The 17,435-nt window shown below is 42.6% G+C and overlaps 1 protein-coding gene across 1 annotated transcript in view; it reads right to left on the bottom strand.

Annotated features, from left to right (window-relative positions):
• Positions 1-17,435, bottom strand: part of LOC140203138 (septin-9-like) — a 455,930-nt gene that overhangs the window by 387,474 nt on the left and 51,021 nt on the right. The window contains exon 2 of the mRNA XM_072268990.1: positions 15,625-16,977. Within this exon, the coding sequence (XP_072125091.1) occupies positions 15,625-16,977 (1,353 nt within the window). The remainder of the gene's footprint in view (positions 1-15,624; positions 16,978-17,435) is intronic.

Below are 17,435 nucleotides of genomic sequence, written 5' to 3'. Positions count from 1 at the left end.
CAGATCCCAGCTGACAGGGTGAGAGCTTCAAATAACTCTTGTTCCACCACTTAATACCAGTTAGATATGACCCCACTCAAGAAGTGTGACATTTGCTTACACAAGACAATCTCTTGAGTAAATGCAATAAAGTCATAAATCAGTTTCCTTTGCCTGTTTGCTTAGGATAGAACAGCGTTTCATACCACCTTTGTAAATGTGATGTAAGTACTGCGATAAGAGCATTTGGCACTTGGACTCACAATGATATTTTATGAGGTATTTGGAAAGTTTGGCAAAGAACATATCAAATTTCATTCTGGTATCAAGAGAAGACATTAAAGTATTCAACTCATGTGGTTTGTTGTTCCTGTTTGCGCCTTTTGGCACTGAGCAGCACTTTTGCCTTTGCCATAGCATTTGACTGTTTTTTACAAGGATGGATTGCTAGCTCGATGCTCAACCCAGCACGGTTGGAAAATGTGCAAGGAGTTGGTTAGATTCAAACCTGAGACCATTCACCTCGAAGTCTGGTGGTGATGCCACTACACCACTGGCTGGCTAATTATGAGCAAAGAGTAATTACTTTTTTCAATTACTTTGTACTTTTTTAAACTATCAAATTTAACTTCAATTCAATACACTTTGATTAACTGGCAATTGAGAAAGCTGCAAGATTAGAATGGTTGGTGAATAATGGGATGGAGATCTCTTTCTATCTTCCTCTCACTGTCTCTCTCTCCCTCTTTTCTTCCTCTCTCACTCACTCTTCACTCTCTCTTTCTCACACTGTCTCTTGCTCTTGATCTCTCTTTCTCACGCACTCACTCTCTCACTTTCCTCTTCATAAGTGATTAAAGATTCACTCTATTTGTCACATGGACATTGAAACATCAAAACATACAGTGATTTCCAGCATCTGCTGATTTTCTCTTATTTGTGAAAGCATACAGTGAAATCCATTGCTTGTGTCAAATCAGTGATGATTTTGCTGGGGTCAGCCCACAAGTGTCTTCATTCTTCCACCGCCAATAAAGCGTGCCCACAACTTACTAACTCTAACCCATATGCCTTTGGAATATGGGAGGAAACTGGAGCACAGGAAACTCTCGTGGTCATGGGGAGAACCTACAAATTCCTTACAGACAGAAGTGTTTTCAGGTTTCAATGTAAAGCAGTGAATGTGTTCACAGTGATGTACGAGGCAGAGAATATACCTTGCGGCAGCAGGGGGCAAGTTTGGTTTACCTGTTGTGGAAGTATTTGGACATGGAGGCAAACTGCATGCTAATAGGGGGGGGGCGTGGAGAGAGGTTTCAGATCTCTACTGTGGGTGATGGTAGAGAGAGTAATATTTAATTTTCTCCTAAGTAATGAAACAAGTAAAGCACTTCAGTTCAAATAATTTAGAAGTGTGCCACAGGAATCAGTGCTGGGTCCATTGTTATTTGTCATCTATATCAATGATCTGGATGATAATGTGGTAAATTGGATCAGCAAATTTGCTGCTGATACAAAGATTGGAGGTGTAGTGGACAGTGAGGAAGGTTTTCAATGCTTGCAGAGGGATTTGGACCAGCAGGAAAAATGGGCTGAAAAATGGCAGATGGAGTTTAATACAGACAAGTGTGAAGTATTGCACTTTGGAAGGACAAACCAAGGTAGAACATACAGGGTAAATGGTAGCACACTGAGGAGTGCAGTAGAACAGAGGGATATGGGAATACAGATTCAAAATTCCCTAAAAGTGGCATCACAGGTGGATAGGGTCGTAAAGAGAGTTTTTGGTACGTTGGTCTTTATAAATCGAAGTACTGAGTATATGAGTTGGAAGGTTATGGTGAGGTTGTATAAGGCACTGGTGAGGCCGAATTTGGAGTATTGTGTGCAGATTTGGTCACCAAATTACAGGAGGGATATTAATAAGGTTGAAAGAGTACAGAGAAGGTTTACAAGGATGTTGCCGGGACTTGAGAAACTGAGTTACAGAGAAAGGTTGAATAGGTTAGGAATTTATTCCATGGAGTGTAGAAGAATGAGGGGAGATTTGATAGAGGTATATAAAATTATGATGGGTATAGATAGAGTGGATGCAAGCAGGCTTTTTACACTGAGGCTAGGGGAGAGAAAAACCAGAGGACATGGGTTAAGGCTGAGGGGGGAAAAGTTTAAAGGGAACATTAGGAGGGGCTTCTTCACACAGAGAGTGATGGGAGTGTGGAATGAGCTGCCAGATGAAGTGGTGAATGCGGGCTCACTTGTACCATTTAAAAAAAACTTGGACAGGTACATGGATGAGAGGTGTATGGAGGGATATGGCCAGGTGCAGGTCAGTGGGACTAGGCAGAAAAATGGCCTGGTTCTGTGCTGTAATGTTCTATGGTTCTAAGTTGAATATTTTGACAGAAAAAAATTACTAAAAACTAATAACCTGGAATAAGAGTATGCAATGCCCAATAAAAGGACTCAGATCAAGGTAATGAAGGACCCCACCGTCTGGGACATGCTCTCTCCTTACAGCTGCCATCAGGAAGGAGATACAGGAGCCCTAAGTCCCACACCACAAGGTTCAGGAACAGTTATTACCCTTCAAACATCAGACTCCTGAATCAGAGTAGATAACTTCACTCACCTCAACTCTGAACTGATTCTACAACCTATTCTCACTTTCAGGGATTCTGCAACACATATTCTCAATTATATTTATCATGTATTTATTTGTTTTTGTATTTGCTCAGTTTATCTTCTTTTGCACATTGTTTTTTTTGTTCGTCTTTATCTGTGGTTTTCTATTGAATCTATTGTATTTCTTATATTTACTGTGAATGCCTGCAAGAATATGAACCTCAAGGTAGTATATGAACTTTGATAATTCATTTACTTTGATCTTTGAAATAGTAAAGGTTTTTTTTATATTATGAGAACACTCTGTCCTCCTTTATTGTCATTTTGAAATGCATACATGCATTAAGAAATGATACAATGTTTCTCCGGAGTGATATCACAGAAAACAGGACAAACCAAAGACTAACACTGACAGAACCACATAATTATAACATATAGTTACAGCAGTGCAAAGCAATACCATAATTTGATGAAGAACAAACCATGGGCACGGTAAGTAAAGTCTCAAAAGTCCGCGAGTCGATTGACTCCCGAGTCCCCGATAGCAAGCGGCAAAAGGGAGAAACTCCCTGCCATAAACATCCAGGCACCGTCAACTTGCTGATGCCTTGGAAGCAGCCGACCACAGCCGACACTGAGTCCATCCGTCCGAAAACTTCGAGCCTCTGACCAGACTCTCCGATACAGCCTCCCGAGCGCCATCCTCTGCTGAGCGCCTTTGACCTCACCCCGGCCGCTGAAACACACAAAGCCGAGGATTTCAGGGCCTTCAGCTCCGGAGATTCCGGCTACTACACAGTAGAAGCAGCAGCAATGCGGGCATTTCAGAAGTTTTCCAAATGTTCCGCTGTACTCTCATGTCTGTCTCCATCAAATCAGAATTGTGCATGGTCCCCTACTTGACAGATAACAGACATCACCACTGAAGTGGCCGCGCGTGCTGCCGTCGTACCGCCATCTTCACCTCCTCCTTTCTCTTACTCTGATTTCAAGGGGATAAGATCGAGAAAGAATACTGGAGAGTGTTTTAAGAGTGATTCTGTTGTGCATTGCTACTTAATCCCAGAGGTATGTCAAAGTCATAATGAGAATCAGGATCAAGTTCATTATCACTGACATATGATGACAGATGAAAGCCTCACACATGATGTGGCCATATTCACTATCCGGAGGAAACCCTTGCAATCACAGGGAGAATGTTCAAACTCCTTACAGACTGTGGTGGAATTGGAACCTGGCGCTGAAAAGTGTTATGCTATCTGCTCCTCTATCATGCCTGAGTAGGGAGTGGTAATGAGAACTTCCCCATCTCCCTTTTCTGAGCCAGATGCAGAGAGGATCAAGAGAATAGTAATATGAATTGGCGACATCTTTGAGAGAACAATGCAGGGGAGTGATTAGAGCCTTTGAAAGATTGGTTGTGATCGCAATTATTTCCAAAGTTAAAAAGAAAGAAACACAAGAGCTGGGCAATTGCTGAGAATGTAATTTACTAACCGATGAGGTCCTTCCGAGCTGCACCTGCCTTTAATGGAGCCACATCTGGAGCACAGCGCTTGGTTTTGATCACAGAAGGCACAAAGTGATTGGAAGGAGTTCAGAGGAAGTTATGAGCCTAATTCCTGAAGTGAGGAGTTTGCACTGGGACTTTACTCCCTGGGGAAGAAGAATGGGGAATTGTAACTGCATTCCAGGAAATGCGGGAGAAATTGGAGTCCGAAACATCCTACGGAGGGCAATTTTTCGTGGAGGAGGGTATCACAAACAGCGGCAGAAATTTTGGTGAATGAAGATAAAACGGAATTATAGAAGACGAAAGTCAAGCATTAAAAAAAAATAAATGAGCTGATTGTCTATTAGGTGATGAAAGGGTTCTTTATTCGTAAGCCAGGGAAGAGATTGCCGAGGGTGGGTGTGCTAGATAGACGTCTTATTTTCCCTGTCGCTCTAATCCAAACCAGATGTGTAGATTATAATGTGTGCTTATTGAAGATGAAATAGGTGGCATTTCTACTCAAGAAACTAAAGATGCACCTGAAAAGGGAATAAAAACAAAAAATGGTGAAAGTACTCATTAGGGCGGGCAGTATCTTTTAATTTGTTTATTTACTGAGGAACAGCATGGGATAGGCCCTTCTGGCCCTTCAAGTCACACTGCCCAGCAATTCCTAAGTTTAATCTGAGTTTGATTACGGGATAGTTAACAACAACCAGCTAACCTACCAACCTGTATGCTCTTGAACAGAAGGAGGAAACCCATGCGGTCACGGGGAGAACGTACAAACTCCTTACAGGCAACGTGGGAATTGAACCTGGGTCACCTGTACTTAATGTGTTGTGGTCGCCACTATGCTACAGTGCTGCATTGAAGGAAAAGGTCACACTGCGGGTCAGTCTGAACCAGGGAGAGTCATAAATCCAGTATGTTTTAAGGTACAAAGGAGAGGGAGGCTGAACAGAGAGGATGTTGGTGATGGGGTAACGAAAGGAGGGCTAAATTAGGTGCAAGCTGTTGGTGATAGTGGAGGGAAGTTTATGGTAGCTTGTTAGCGGAAGCTGAATTACCTGGAGCAGAGTTAGACAGAATAGGTACAGAGGAGAAAAGTAAAGGGTACAGCTAGGACTACGAGCTATATAATGCTGCAGGTGCTGAAATTCTAAAATAAAAGAGAACACTAGAAATACCTAATGGGTCAGGCAGCTTCTGCAGAGACAGAAACAATGAGCTAACGAGCACAGGAGATTCTGCAGATGCTGGAAATCCAGAGTAACATACATGAAATAGCAGAGGAACTCGGCAGGTCTATAGAGAGGAATAAAGAGCCGACGTTTTGGAACGAAACCCTTCACCGGAACTGGGAGGGAAGGGGGGAGGAGCCTGAATAAGAAGGAGAGGGAGAGGAATGAGTACAAACTAGAAGGTGATGGGTGAAGCTGGGTGAGGGGAAAGGTAGGTGATCGAGCGAGGGGATGGAAATAAAGTGAGAAGCTGGGAGGTGATAAGTGGAAATGGCAGGGGGCTGAAGCAGAAGGGGTCTGATAGGAAGGACAGTAAACCAAGGGAGAAAGAGAAGGAGGAGGGGCCCCAGAAGGAGGCAATGAAGAGAAGAGAAGGAACAAGATGAGAGCAGGAATGAGGAATGAAAAAAGAGAGGGGTGGGGGTGGGGGGACTACTAGATATTAGAGAAATCAATGCTCAGGCCATCAGCTTGGATGGAGGCCAGTCAGATGGAATATGAGGTGTTGCTCCTCCAACCTGAGAGTGGCCTCATTGTGGTAGTAGAGGAGGCCATGGACCAACATTTTGGAATGGGAATGGGGGAGTGGAATTAAAATGGGTGGCCGCTGGGAAATCCTGCTCACTCTGGACAGAGTGAAGGTGCTTAACAAAGTTGGCCCCTAATCTACGTTGGGTCTCACCGACGTTGAGGAGGCTGCACCCAGAGCACCAGATACAATAGATGACCCCGACAGACTCATAAGTGAAGTGTTGTCTCACTAGGAAGGACAGTTTGGGGCCTTGAATGTTGGTGAGGGAGGAGATGAATGGACAGGTGTAGCACTTCTTCCTCTTGCTGGAATAAGTGGCACCATACTTCAGGTGCCAACATAGCATGCTACAATTTACTAACCCTTGTGGAGGAAAGGGGTTCAGCTTTAGGGCTGTGGCCAGCAGAATTGTGGGGAGAGCATGATAAACAACAGAGTGTACTAACTAACAATAGATCATGTCATCAGTGAGGAACCGATTGTATAGGTGCTAATCGTCTGAGAGGCAACGTGATTAACGGCTTGTTTGGTACCCTGGGCAATGAGGAATCGATTGTATAGGTACTAATGTTGCGTAAATTGTGGACACAGTGCCTGGAGACCGGCTGACCTAGTGTGATTAGATTTACTATATAGATTTGAACTGTAACCTTGTGTTGGCGGAACAGCTCCCCATGAATTCACAAAATAAAGGCGGTGACTAGCTTCGAGGTCTTTGTGGTTGATCAGTACTAAATACTCTAATGACTCTAAACCGAGCCAAACGCCTTTGCAATATAGGAGGAAACAAGAATACCCAGAGGAAACCCACACAGTCATGGGGAGAACATATAATCTCCTTACATACAGTACTGGATTTGAGCCCCGATTGGTAATAGTTTGTGCTGAAAAGCAATTGTGTTAATTGCTACACTCCGGAGCTTCCATGCTTGATACACTTAATAATCACCGAGTCAACCATGCACTCTGATTAAGAAATGAGCTGCAGTGGATCCTGTAATATTTTATAGGTGTAAAAATATACAATCCAAATATTTTTTCAGATTATTTATTTATTTATTGAGATACAGAATAGCGACACCACCCAGCAGCCCCTGATTTAACTCTAACCTAATCACAGGTCAATTTACAATGATCAGTTAACCCACATGGTCATGGGGAGAACGTACTCACTCCTTACAGGCAGCAGTGGGAATTGAACCTGGGTTGCTGGTACTGTAAAGGCTGATTTATACTTGTGCATACAGGCTACGTGGTAGACCTGATTTATACTTTTGCATAGCCCTACGCCGTAGCGAGCATGCATAGTTGTGTCTATGTCACTCTGCAATTCACCGCCAAAACGCTAGTTGGTGATGGGGTTTCTATGCCACTGTGTTGAGTTTCTTTGTGAGGGACATGGACGAGGAAATGCATTTCAAATATTTTTGGATGTTGGCAGGTAGATTTGACGATTTGGTTCATCGTCTCCAACCATTTTTTTCGCATCAGTGTACAGCCATGGCGGAGAAAAGCAACCGGAAATGTGTAGGGGGAAATGCAATGCTGCCAAACAGACCAATCACAGTTGTTGCAGTCTGCATTGCCGCGATGCAAGTTACATCTTTGGGGAGGTGCACGTCACCCTACAGCGTACATTTGACGCACAAGTACAAATCAGCCTTAAAGCATTTTACCAACCACTACACTGCTGTGCCAGAATGGGGGACCAAATCTTCAAGCCTGGAAGGGAACTTTAAGGTCAAATTTCAGGAAACTAAATGTCACACAAAATAATTGTCAGAAACAGAATTCGCTCCCAGATAGAATAGTGCATAAATAACACACAAAAACTTTTAAAGTACTGTTAAATGGGATACATTTGGGACGGGGTGAGCAAAGTGAAGGGGAACGGAAGAATTACGAGCCCTCCAGATGGATCAATCAAATAGGCTGCCTTGTATGTTATAATCATGTAATCTTTTCCACTGTGTAAATCAATTAGCGGAAATAACTCCCCCAACAGCCAAACAAAATATCAACATACAAACTAACAATTAACCAGCTCTATTCATTTAAAGTGAAAATTAATGATAGTTTATGATAATTTTAGTTTTACTTTTGTCAAAATTACTGGTCATTATATTCAGCTGTTTGAAACCACAAAGAAAATATTTATCATTTTTGAGTCATTCACGGTGCTATGTACAATGAACACAAGCCAGTATAAATAAATGCAAATCAGCTGCATCATTTTCAACAGTAAATGGCAATTGCAATCTAAGCCTAGATACAAAACAAAAATTTAGACTGCAGTTCATTTTTTTAATCAATTCTTCACAGAATCATAGAATTGTTACCGCATAGCGGGGTGGGAGGGGGGGCATTCAGCCCTTTTACAACAGTCCAGCTCACAGTAGAAGAATTTTTTGATTCCACTGCCTGCGATCTCTCTGCAGCCCTGATAATAGTTTGAAACATCGAAGCAAATGCAGAGGGTGGGTGCTGGCTTCCTGCCTTTTGATCACTGGTACGATCACTCTGCTGCTGGAGGGGTGGGGGAGAACTGGAGAATGTTTTGGATATGGATATGAATCTGGACTTGGACTATTGACTATGGACTTTTTTTCCGTCTTATATTTTTTTATATTGTGTGATTTTCACCTAATCTTTCTCAGTTTTTTTGTTTGCATGGGAGGGGATTTGGGAGTTGATGATTGGGCTGCCATTCTTTTCTTTCTTGGTTTTGTGGCTATCTGGAGAAGAAGAATTTCAGAGTTGTACATTTTGATAATAAATGAACCTTTGAACCTTTCTAGTTCCCTGTCAAGTTCCTGTCCAATATCCATTGAAAGTACAGATTGGTTCTGTTTCACCAGATCATAGTTGTTCTCAAACTGAAGAAGTTTTTCCTCTTATCTACCTTGAATCTTTTGTCCAAAATTGTAAATCTGTATCCTCTGTTCCTTGAACCACCTTTCTAAACCAATCTTAATGTTACAAAATCAGTGGGTACTTTATTAGTTACCTCCTGTACCTAATAAAGTGGCCACTGAGTGAGTGTACATGGTCTGCTGCTCTGCTGTAGGGTTTGATGCGTTGTACGTCCAGAGATGCTTTTCTGCACATCACTTTGTACCACAGCATCCGTGACATACCCTCTTCTCATTACGGCTATCAAGAAGGTACAGGAGCCTGAAGAGCCATACTCAGCATTTTGGGAACAGTTTCTTCTCCTCGGCCATCAGATTTCTGAATGGACAATGAACGCATGAACACTACCTCACTTTTTGCTCTTTTTGCAATAATTGTTTAATTTATATAAATTAAACAATTAGCATATAAAACAGCTGCTGCCATCCAGAAGAAGGTATGGGAGCCTCAAGACTCGCACCACCAGGTTCAGGAACAGTTACCACTCCTCAACCATCAGGCTCTTGAACCAAAGGGGATAGCTTCATTCAGCGTCACTTGCCCCGTCATTGGAATGTTCCCACACCAACTGACTCACTTTCAAGGACTCTTCATCTCATGCTTAGGTATTTATCCCTTATTTATTTATTACTATTATTTCTTTCCTTTTGTATTTGCACAGTTGGTTGTCCTTTGCACACTGGTTGAATGCCCAAGTTGGTGAAGTCTTTGTTTGATTCTGTTATGGTTATTATTCTTTAGAATTGTTGAGTATGCCAGAAAGAAAATGAATCTTAGGTAGTATATGTGACATATATGTACTTTGATAATAAATTTACTTTAAACTTTGAATATGTACATTGAAAATACATTACTTGCAGCAAATCAGATCAGCGAGGATTATGCTTAGCGGCCTGCAAGTGTCGCCTTGCTTCTGGTGCCAACATGGCGTGCCCACAACTCACAGACCCTAACTTGGAATGTGGGAGGAAACTGGAGCACCTGGAGTCACGGGGAGAACGTACAAAGTCCTTACAGACAGTGGGCAGAACTGAACGCTGGTTTTACAGCTGGCATTGTAAAGCTTTGCAATCATTGCTACACTCCTTGGGCAAGTAACTTTGTTTTGGTACACTGATGTCATGGTTTGGGGTGGAGATAAACCTTTAATGTTAAGATGTTAGGAGAAAGAAATCAGCCTTCATCAGTCCTGGTGGAGTCCACCTGTTGTAATCATGTGCTTTACTACCCTCATAACAATTTATTATGAGCGTCGAAAAAACAAACAACTTCAACATAATGAGGCGCATCTCTAAGTTCTGGGGACGATAGAATTTAATCAATAAAGATCTGAACCAGAAAGTCACTCATTCGATTCTTTGACAAAACGAATAGCGGCTTGCCGGAGATTAACATGACAAGACAAGTGCAGGGAGCTGAGAATTCATTCTGTTTGGCTTTTGCTATTGAATTGGAAGTCTGCAGTGATGACACATTTTGAAAATATTCATCCTCTGTTTTGTTAAAGAAAGAATCCCTTCAAATTGTAAGGAAGTACAGGGAGGTGGCAAGGAGACAGAAAGATAAGTGGAGGTGCCACATACAGTTCAAAGCAGGGAGGGGGGAATACAACATAATCCACCTTCAGGAGAAAATGTGGAAGGAATACTTTTAGAACACAGGAGATTCTACAGATGCTGCAAATCCACAGTAACACACACAAAATGCTGCAGGGACTCAGCAAGTCAGGCAGCATCTATGAAAGGGGGAATATGCGATTCAGGCTTTGTGTCAAGATCTGTCATCAGGAACTGAAATGTTAACTGTTTATTTCCCTTCAGGGATGCTGCCTGACCTACTGAGAACCAGAATCAGGTTTATTATCATCAGCATGTGTTGTAAAATTTGTTAACTTAGCAGCAGCAGTTCAATAAAATACATAATATGGAAGAATAAATAAATAAATAAGCTACAGTACATGGTATCAAATAGATTAAAAATCGTGCAGAAACAGAAATAATATATATTTAAAGTGAGGTAGTGTTCATGCGTTTTGTTTGTGACAATCCTTTGTGAGAGACTATTGCATATTTTCAGTAAGCACATTCAGCTTTCTTTTGTACAGAGTACTTGGATAAATTATATGTTATAAGTTAAAATTCAAATGAATTCCACACCCCTTTGCTAAAGAAATTCCACTTCATCTCTGTTCCAAAATGGACATTGCTCTATACTGAGGCTGTGCCCATGGGCCCTAGACTCCCTCACTGTAAGAAACATCCTTTCCACATCCACTCTATTTAGGCCTTCCAATATTTGCTAGGTTTCAGTGAGGTCTCCCCTCACTCCTGAGAGTACAGGCCCAGAGCCATTTAAACGCTCCTCAAACATTAACCCTTTCATTTCTAGAATCATTCTTGTGAACTTCCTCTGGACCCTCCCCAATGCCAGCCCATTTTTACTTTGATAAGGAGCCCACCGTTTTGTCTTGTACCTCACAGTAGCATGATGCTATTACAGCCCGGAGCATCAGAGTTCAGAGTTCAATTCCGACTCTGTCTGTAAGAAGTTTGTACATCGTTCCCGTGAATATGTGGCTTTCCTCCGTGTGCTCCAGTTTCCTTCCACAGTCAAAGGTTCAAAGGTCACATTTAATGTCAGAGAAATTTGTACAATATACATCCTGAAATGTTTTTTCAGCCCAAAGACATACTGGTTAGTAGGTTGATTGGTCATTGTAAATGGTTCTGTGTTAAATAGGTAGGTCGTTGGGTCAGAAGGCCCTGTTATGATGCAGGCAATCATGGTCTCATCCATGGCCATAATTGTGCTTGGCAAATTTTTCTGCAGAAGTGCTTTGACCTTTCCTTCTTCTGGGCAGTGTCTTTACAAGACAGGTGACCCCAGCCATTATCAATACTCTTCAGAGGTTGTCTGCCTGGTGTCAGTGGTCACATAACCAGGACTTGTGATATGCACCAGCTGCTCATTCGACCATCCACCACCTGATCCCATGGGTTCACGTGACCCTGATTGGGAGTGGGAGGGGGGGGGGCTAAGCAGGTGCTACACCTTGCCCAGGTGTGACCTGCAGGGTAGTGGAGGGAAAGAGCGCCTCACACCTCCATTAGTAGAAACGTATCTTCACCCTGCCACCTAGTTGTTTCTCTAAATAAATATATTTTTTTAAAAAACTGCTCGCAATGCTCCAAGGTCTGACCAATGCCTTAAAAAGCCCCAGCAAAAACATCTTGAAATGAAGCTTTTCACACAGATGCTTTGGCATCAAAGACAATATTCAAACTTGCAGATGCTGGAATTCCAGAGCAACACACACAAAATGCTGGAGGAACTCAGCAGGTCAGGCAGAATCTGTGGAAATGAACAAACAGTCCACATTTCGGACCAAGACCCTTCTCAGGACTGAGAAGGAAAGGGGAAGATGCCAGAATAAAAAAAGTAGGGGGAAGGGAAAGAGGCTAATTGAAAGGTGATAGGTGAAGCCAGGTGGGTGGATAAGGTCAAGGGCTGGAGAAGTAGGAATATGGTAGGAGAGGAGAGTGGACCATAGGAGAAAGTGAAGGAGGATGGGACGAAGGGGGAAGTGATAAGCAGGTGAAAAGAGGTAAGGGGCCAGATGAATAGAGGAAGAGGGGAGGGGGAGGGAATTTTTTTTTACCAGAAAGAGAAATGGATATTCATTCCACCAGGTTGGAGGCTACGCAAATGGAATATAAGGTGTTGCTCCTCCACCCTGAGGGTGGCCTCATCTTGGCACAGGAGGGGACCATGGACTGATATGTTACATAGGGAATGGGAATGGGGATTAAAATGTTTGGCCATTGGGAAGTCCCGCTTGTGGCGGAAAGAGCGGAGGTGCTTGATGAAGTGACCCCCCCCTCCCCCCAAGTTTACGATGAGTCTCACCAATTTAGAAGGGGCCGCATTGCGAACACGGACACGATAAGATGACCCCAGCAGATTCGCAGGTGAAGTGTTGCCTCACCTGGAAGGTATATTTGGGGTCCTGAATGGAGGAGAGGGAGGTGTAAGGGCAGGTGTAGCATTTAGGCTGCTTGCGAGGATAAGTGCTGGAAGGGAGGGACAAGAGTATCGCGGAGTGAGCGATCCCTGCGGAAAGCAGAGAGGGTGGGAGTGGAGGTAAAGATACGTTTAGCAGTAGGTATTTCTTAGCTGTGGCTGCTAAAAAATCACACTAATCTTTGCATAGAACAATAAATAATACCGGTGAGAATAACAATATAATTCAACCAGCAATATCAAACTCAATTTCACATGTAAACATATCAATAGAAAGGGTGATTATCACAAATTAGAAGCACACAAAAGACAGACACAAACTGATAATGAACAGCCACTCTTTAAACTGTAAAATACTTCAACATCATACTTCATCCACAATATTCATTACATGAAGATATTAATAAGTGACATTAAGGAATGCATTCTGTTCAGAGCAAAATATGCTCCCTTCAGATGGACCTGCTTTGCTTCCACGTTAATGGGGTTGCCGTAAACAAGATTCCTTTCCTCCTCTAAGTTCTAAACTTTAGAATTTGAAGTTTGTCGGGCGCATATCCAGAAATGTCAAGCGGTAACTGATATATGTACATTGGCCATCAAGATTAGCTCCTCCGGTTAATCACCATCAGTACGCACCGGACCAGGTTGCAGCATGCACATGCATTGAGGTATGTTCCCCACAGACAAACCATCTCTTAACATGATATATTTATTACAAGCCTGCAATCAGGAGAAGCGGGGCGGGGGGCGGTGGCAACATAATACTTGCCTTGGAGGAAGAAGAATATGGCAATAATTCACTGCTTATCTAGCGTGCACGTGAAAACATGGTACCTCATTCCTTAGCATGTCATACACTTTTCCCAGTACTCTCTGCCTGTACTTTACTCCATCCCTGAAGTACGAAAATTGTGACTCTTCTCAGTTTAGCCTGGGATAGTTATTGGCACTTCCTAAATACTGGGATCCTCAAGGAGGTCATCGGATCACCTATCGCCTTCAATGTTCATAATACTCTGCATTACTATCTCTTTCTTCCAGCTCTAACCATAATTAAATACGTATACATCCATATATTAACATTTAATTGATTGTACAATCTAAGACTGAGAATGTAGTACATCATAAAACTTTCAAATTAGCTGAATAGTTGTTTCCAGAGCAAACTACATGTGATTGCCACTTTCTATAAAAGAGGCATGTAGTAATCAGTTGCAGACAACTTTATATTATGTATTTCATTGTCCTGAAGTGTTTGGGAACATTTATTTGATTGAACAGTTTAAGCCTGAGAAGTTCCATTTAATTCCTTGGAGTTTTCTTTTTATTGAATTGTTCGGAATTGCCTCAACTATGCTCCCATGTGACCTTCACCTTGACCTTAATCTATGTTCTGAGTAGAACCTTGCTCAGAACATAAGATGGGCCAGACTGCCTCTCACTGCTAGAAAACCTAGGGATGCTGGTGATCTGGCAGCTCTTTGGGTGCCACGGTCGCGTAGTGGTTAGCACAACGCTATTACAGCTTGGGGCATTGGAGTTCAGCATTCAATCCTGTCGTTCTTTCTAAGAAGTTTGTACATTCTCCTCATGAAATGCATGGGCTTTCTCCCGATGCTCCTGTTTCCTCCCACAGTTCAAAGACTAGTAGGTGAATTAGTCATTGTAATTTGCCCCGTGATTAGGCTAGGGTTAAATTGAGGGTCATTGGGGATTGCTGGGTGGCACGGGTCAAAGGGATGGAACGCCTATTCAGCACTGTATCTCAAAAATAAAATTAAAAAAAATAAAATAAATTTTAAATTTTGTCCAATTAGACATAAATTCTATTTTTTATAGAACAGCTGCTCCAAAGCTTGGAAAGAAAACTTGAAGAATGAAACAGAAGATTACAGTGCTCTTCCTCACTAATTTAACTGTTAAATATTACCCTTTCTTATAAGCCATGTACCCCACCGTGCCATGCACCGCTGGTTCTGCCTGCACACCCAATTGTCCATTATTCACGTGTAAACCTTAAGAGCAAGTGTCAGCAAGTCGTTGACTGCAGGGCAAATCCCCGCGATTCCCATCCTTCTGTACATTGAGACCACTTCAAGATCTTAACTAGATCATATTACGCCATGGCACTCAACACACTGAACAAGCTGCCTGGACATTTTGAAGCCTTTAATCTAAGCTGTCATCTTTATCAATAAACGTTTCTGTTTTGAAGTGTATGACCTGAAATGCATTTAAAGAACTGCATGTTTAAGGTTTTGTTAGAAACCACTGTCTTTTTGATTTAAATAATACTTTTTGTATGATTTATACTTTTTAACAAACATGTATTTTTCACACTCACTGGCAGAGAGTGGAATAGCAGCTAAACTAATGGTTTATCACCTTTCTCATTTTCCATTGGCTAAGTATTAGCACATTACTCATGTGGTGTAGTTGCTTTAATTATGTAGCCTATTAATTAACTCATCACTATCCAATGAATTCTTCTTAACTTATTATAAAAGTGATACATTTTTCAGAAGCACCATCTTTATTCCTCTGTCTTACACTCCTTAACATTAATTCCCCTCCTAGCATCATCCCTCAGCTCTTTATTTAGTTTGCTTAATATTTGTATATTTGTTTGTACTCTAAAATAAACTGAACTCTTGGAATTAAGACCTCTTGCCATTCTTGACTCCCGGAAGAACCCTAAGGATTAAAAATGAAATGGAGATCCAACAATTGTCCAAAATCTTGTGTTTTCAGAATGAAGCAATTTGATGTGCATTATACCTTTAGTAAAATTGACTGAGAAAGATATTTCCTACCTTGCTGCTTCAAATGCGTCTCAACCTCTTGCTCCAGAGGTGGATCCTCTCGTTTCCCGTCGTGATAAATGTTGTCCGTCAGCTTGGTGTTAGAGTTGATAAAATGTATCCCTAAATCATCTGATTTTGAGAAGGGAGGATTTCTCTTGGCCACAGGGTCTGCACTTTCCATCACGTGTAGAGCCAATATTGGGTCCTCATTCAACGCAGAATTCTGTGTGAGTTTAGGCTGTGAATCAGGCATGGGGGAATGAGGAGGTGTTGGGGCCTGAATCACCTGTGGCTGCGTCACCAGCTTGAACTGGGGCAATTGATGCACGGGTACCGAGCTGGACTCCGTGTCGATGGCAAGAGGCAGGAAGTCTCCAGACTGATGCATGGATGTCATTGAGACAGATTGCTTCGATCGTGTCAGGGTGATAGGGGTGGAAGATGTATTCTGGATGATTTGAGATCTTGGGAGACTTCTTGCAGGAGGTTCAGGGTTTGTAATTAGACTCTCCTGAGCTTTACAGAAGGAGTCGGCCACATTGTTGGAAAATGAATTAGTTGGCCCAAAGCTCACCTCTTGCATAGGCCTCATGTTTAAACTGGGATAGATGGCAGTTGAAGCAAGCCGTGGCTCTCTCTGACTTATTCGCTGACCAAGGCCAGGTGAGATCTCTTGAGCCAACGGAGACTTTATCCCAGAGTAAGGAGGTACATTTAATTTATGCATTAGTTTGGATGAAGCCTTGCCTTCCAGAGCAAGGTCTTCAGCTATGTGAAGGTCCAGGGATGGCATAGAACCATGATTGACTGCACCTTCATTCACAGACGTCACAGGTCGATCCACTTCAGAATGGAACATATTGCCCTGCGATAAGTATTTTTTCAAAGCCGGAGATGGCACATGGTTTGCCTTAACACCGGGATCATGGCATCCCAGTGGGCCTGACACAGAGTTTAACCTTGAGTGATGTACAAGACTGGATGTGGAGCCATGGACACCATCATCAATGCCAGGCCTGGAGGACTGGACAATGCTAATGGGGTTTATTTTGCTTTGGAAAGAGGAGACACGGCCTAATGTACCCGCTGCGCTCCCGTTGGCCCTGGGGATTGGTTTGGAGCCATGATTAAAAGAAAGGCTTGAAGATACCTTCCTGTACTGGGCAGAGCCAGGGGGTGAGATGGTGCTTGAGCTCCTGTTGATCTTTGTGTGATAGGAAGGTGGTGGAGACACAAAGCCTTCAGTGAGCCGTGGTGACCGCACTTCTGTTGAGCCAGGAGAGAAAGGCGAGCTCAGTGGAGAAACAGGTGAAAACGGAGGCTCGTCATTCACATCATCAATCTCAAATGACCGCTTCAGAGCTGTTGATAAATAACAGTGAAAATATATAAATGGTGATGGTCTTCAAAGGGAAAATACCAAATTGTAAGGCAGTCATGAAGAAGCTTAGGGAGAGCTGGCATGTCACCAACTACCCTAGCAATCTTGTTTGAAGTTTCCTGAGCAACACACATAAAACGCTAGAGGAACTTAGCAGGAGTCAGAAAATCAGGCAGCATCTATGGAGGGGAATAAGCAGTCAAGCTTTCAGGCTTAGACACTTCAACTGAACTTGTTGACATTTTGGGCAGAGACCCTTCATCAGGACTTGATTTCAAGCATCTGGCAAATCTCTTGTGTTTAATGAATTTGCATCGTGGCCTGCTACATCAATACCAATGCACAGGAATTCAAGAGGCTGCGGAGAGTAATGGGCACAGGCCTATCCATCACTGGAACAGCCCTCACCATCATTGACCAGCATCTGAGGAAGTGTTCC

The sequence above is a fragment of the Mobula birostris genome, chromosome 9, assembly GCF_030028105.1.
Source record: "Mobula birostris isolate sMobBir1 chromosome 9, sMobBir1.hap1, whole genome shotgun sequence".
NCBI classification, from domain to species: Eukaryota; Metazoa; Chordata; class Chondrichthyes; order Myliobatiformes; family Myliobatidae; genus Mobula; species Mobula birostris.
The sequence above is the reverse complement of the archived record's forward strand: the minus strand, read 5'-3'. Positions and strand labels throughout refer to the sequence as shown.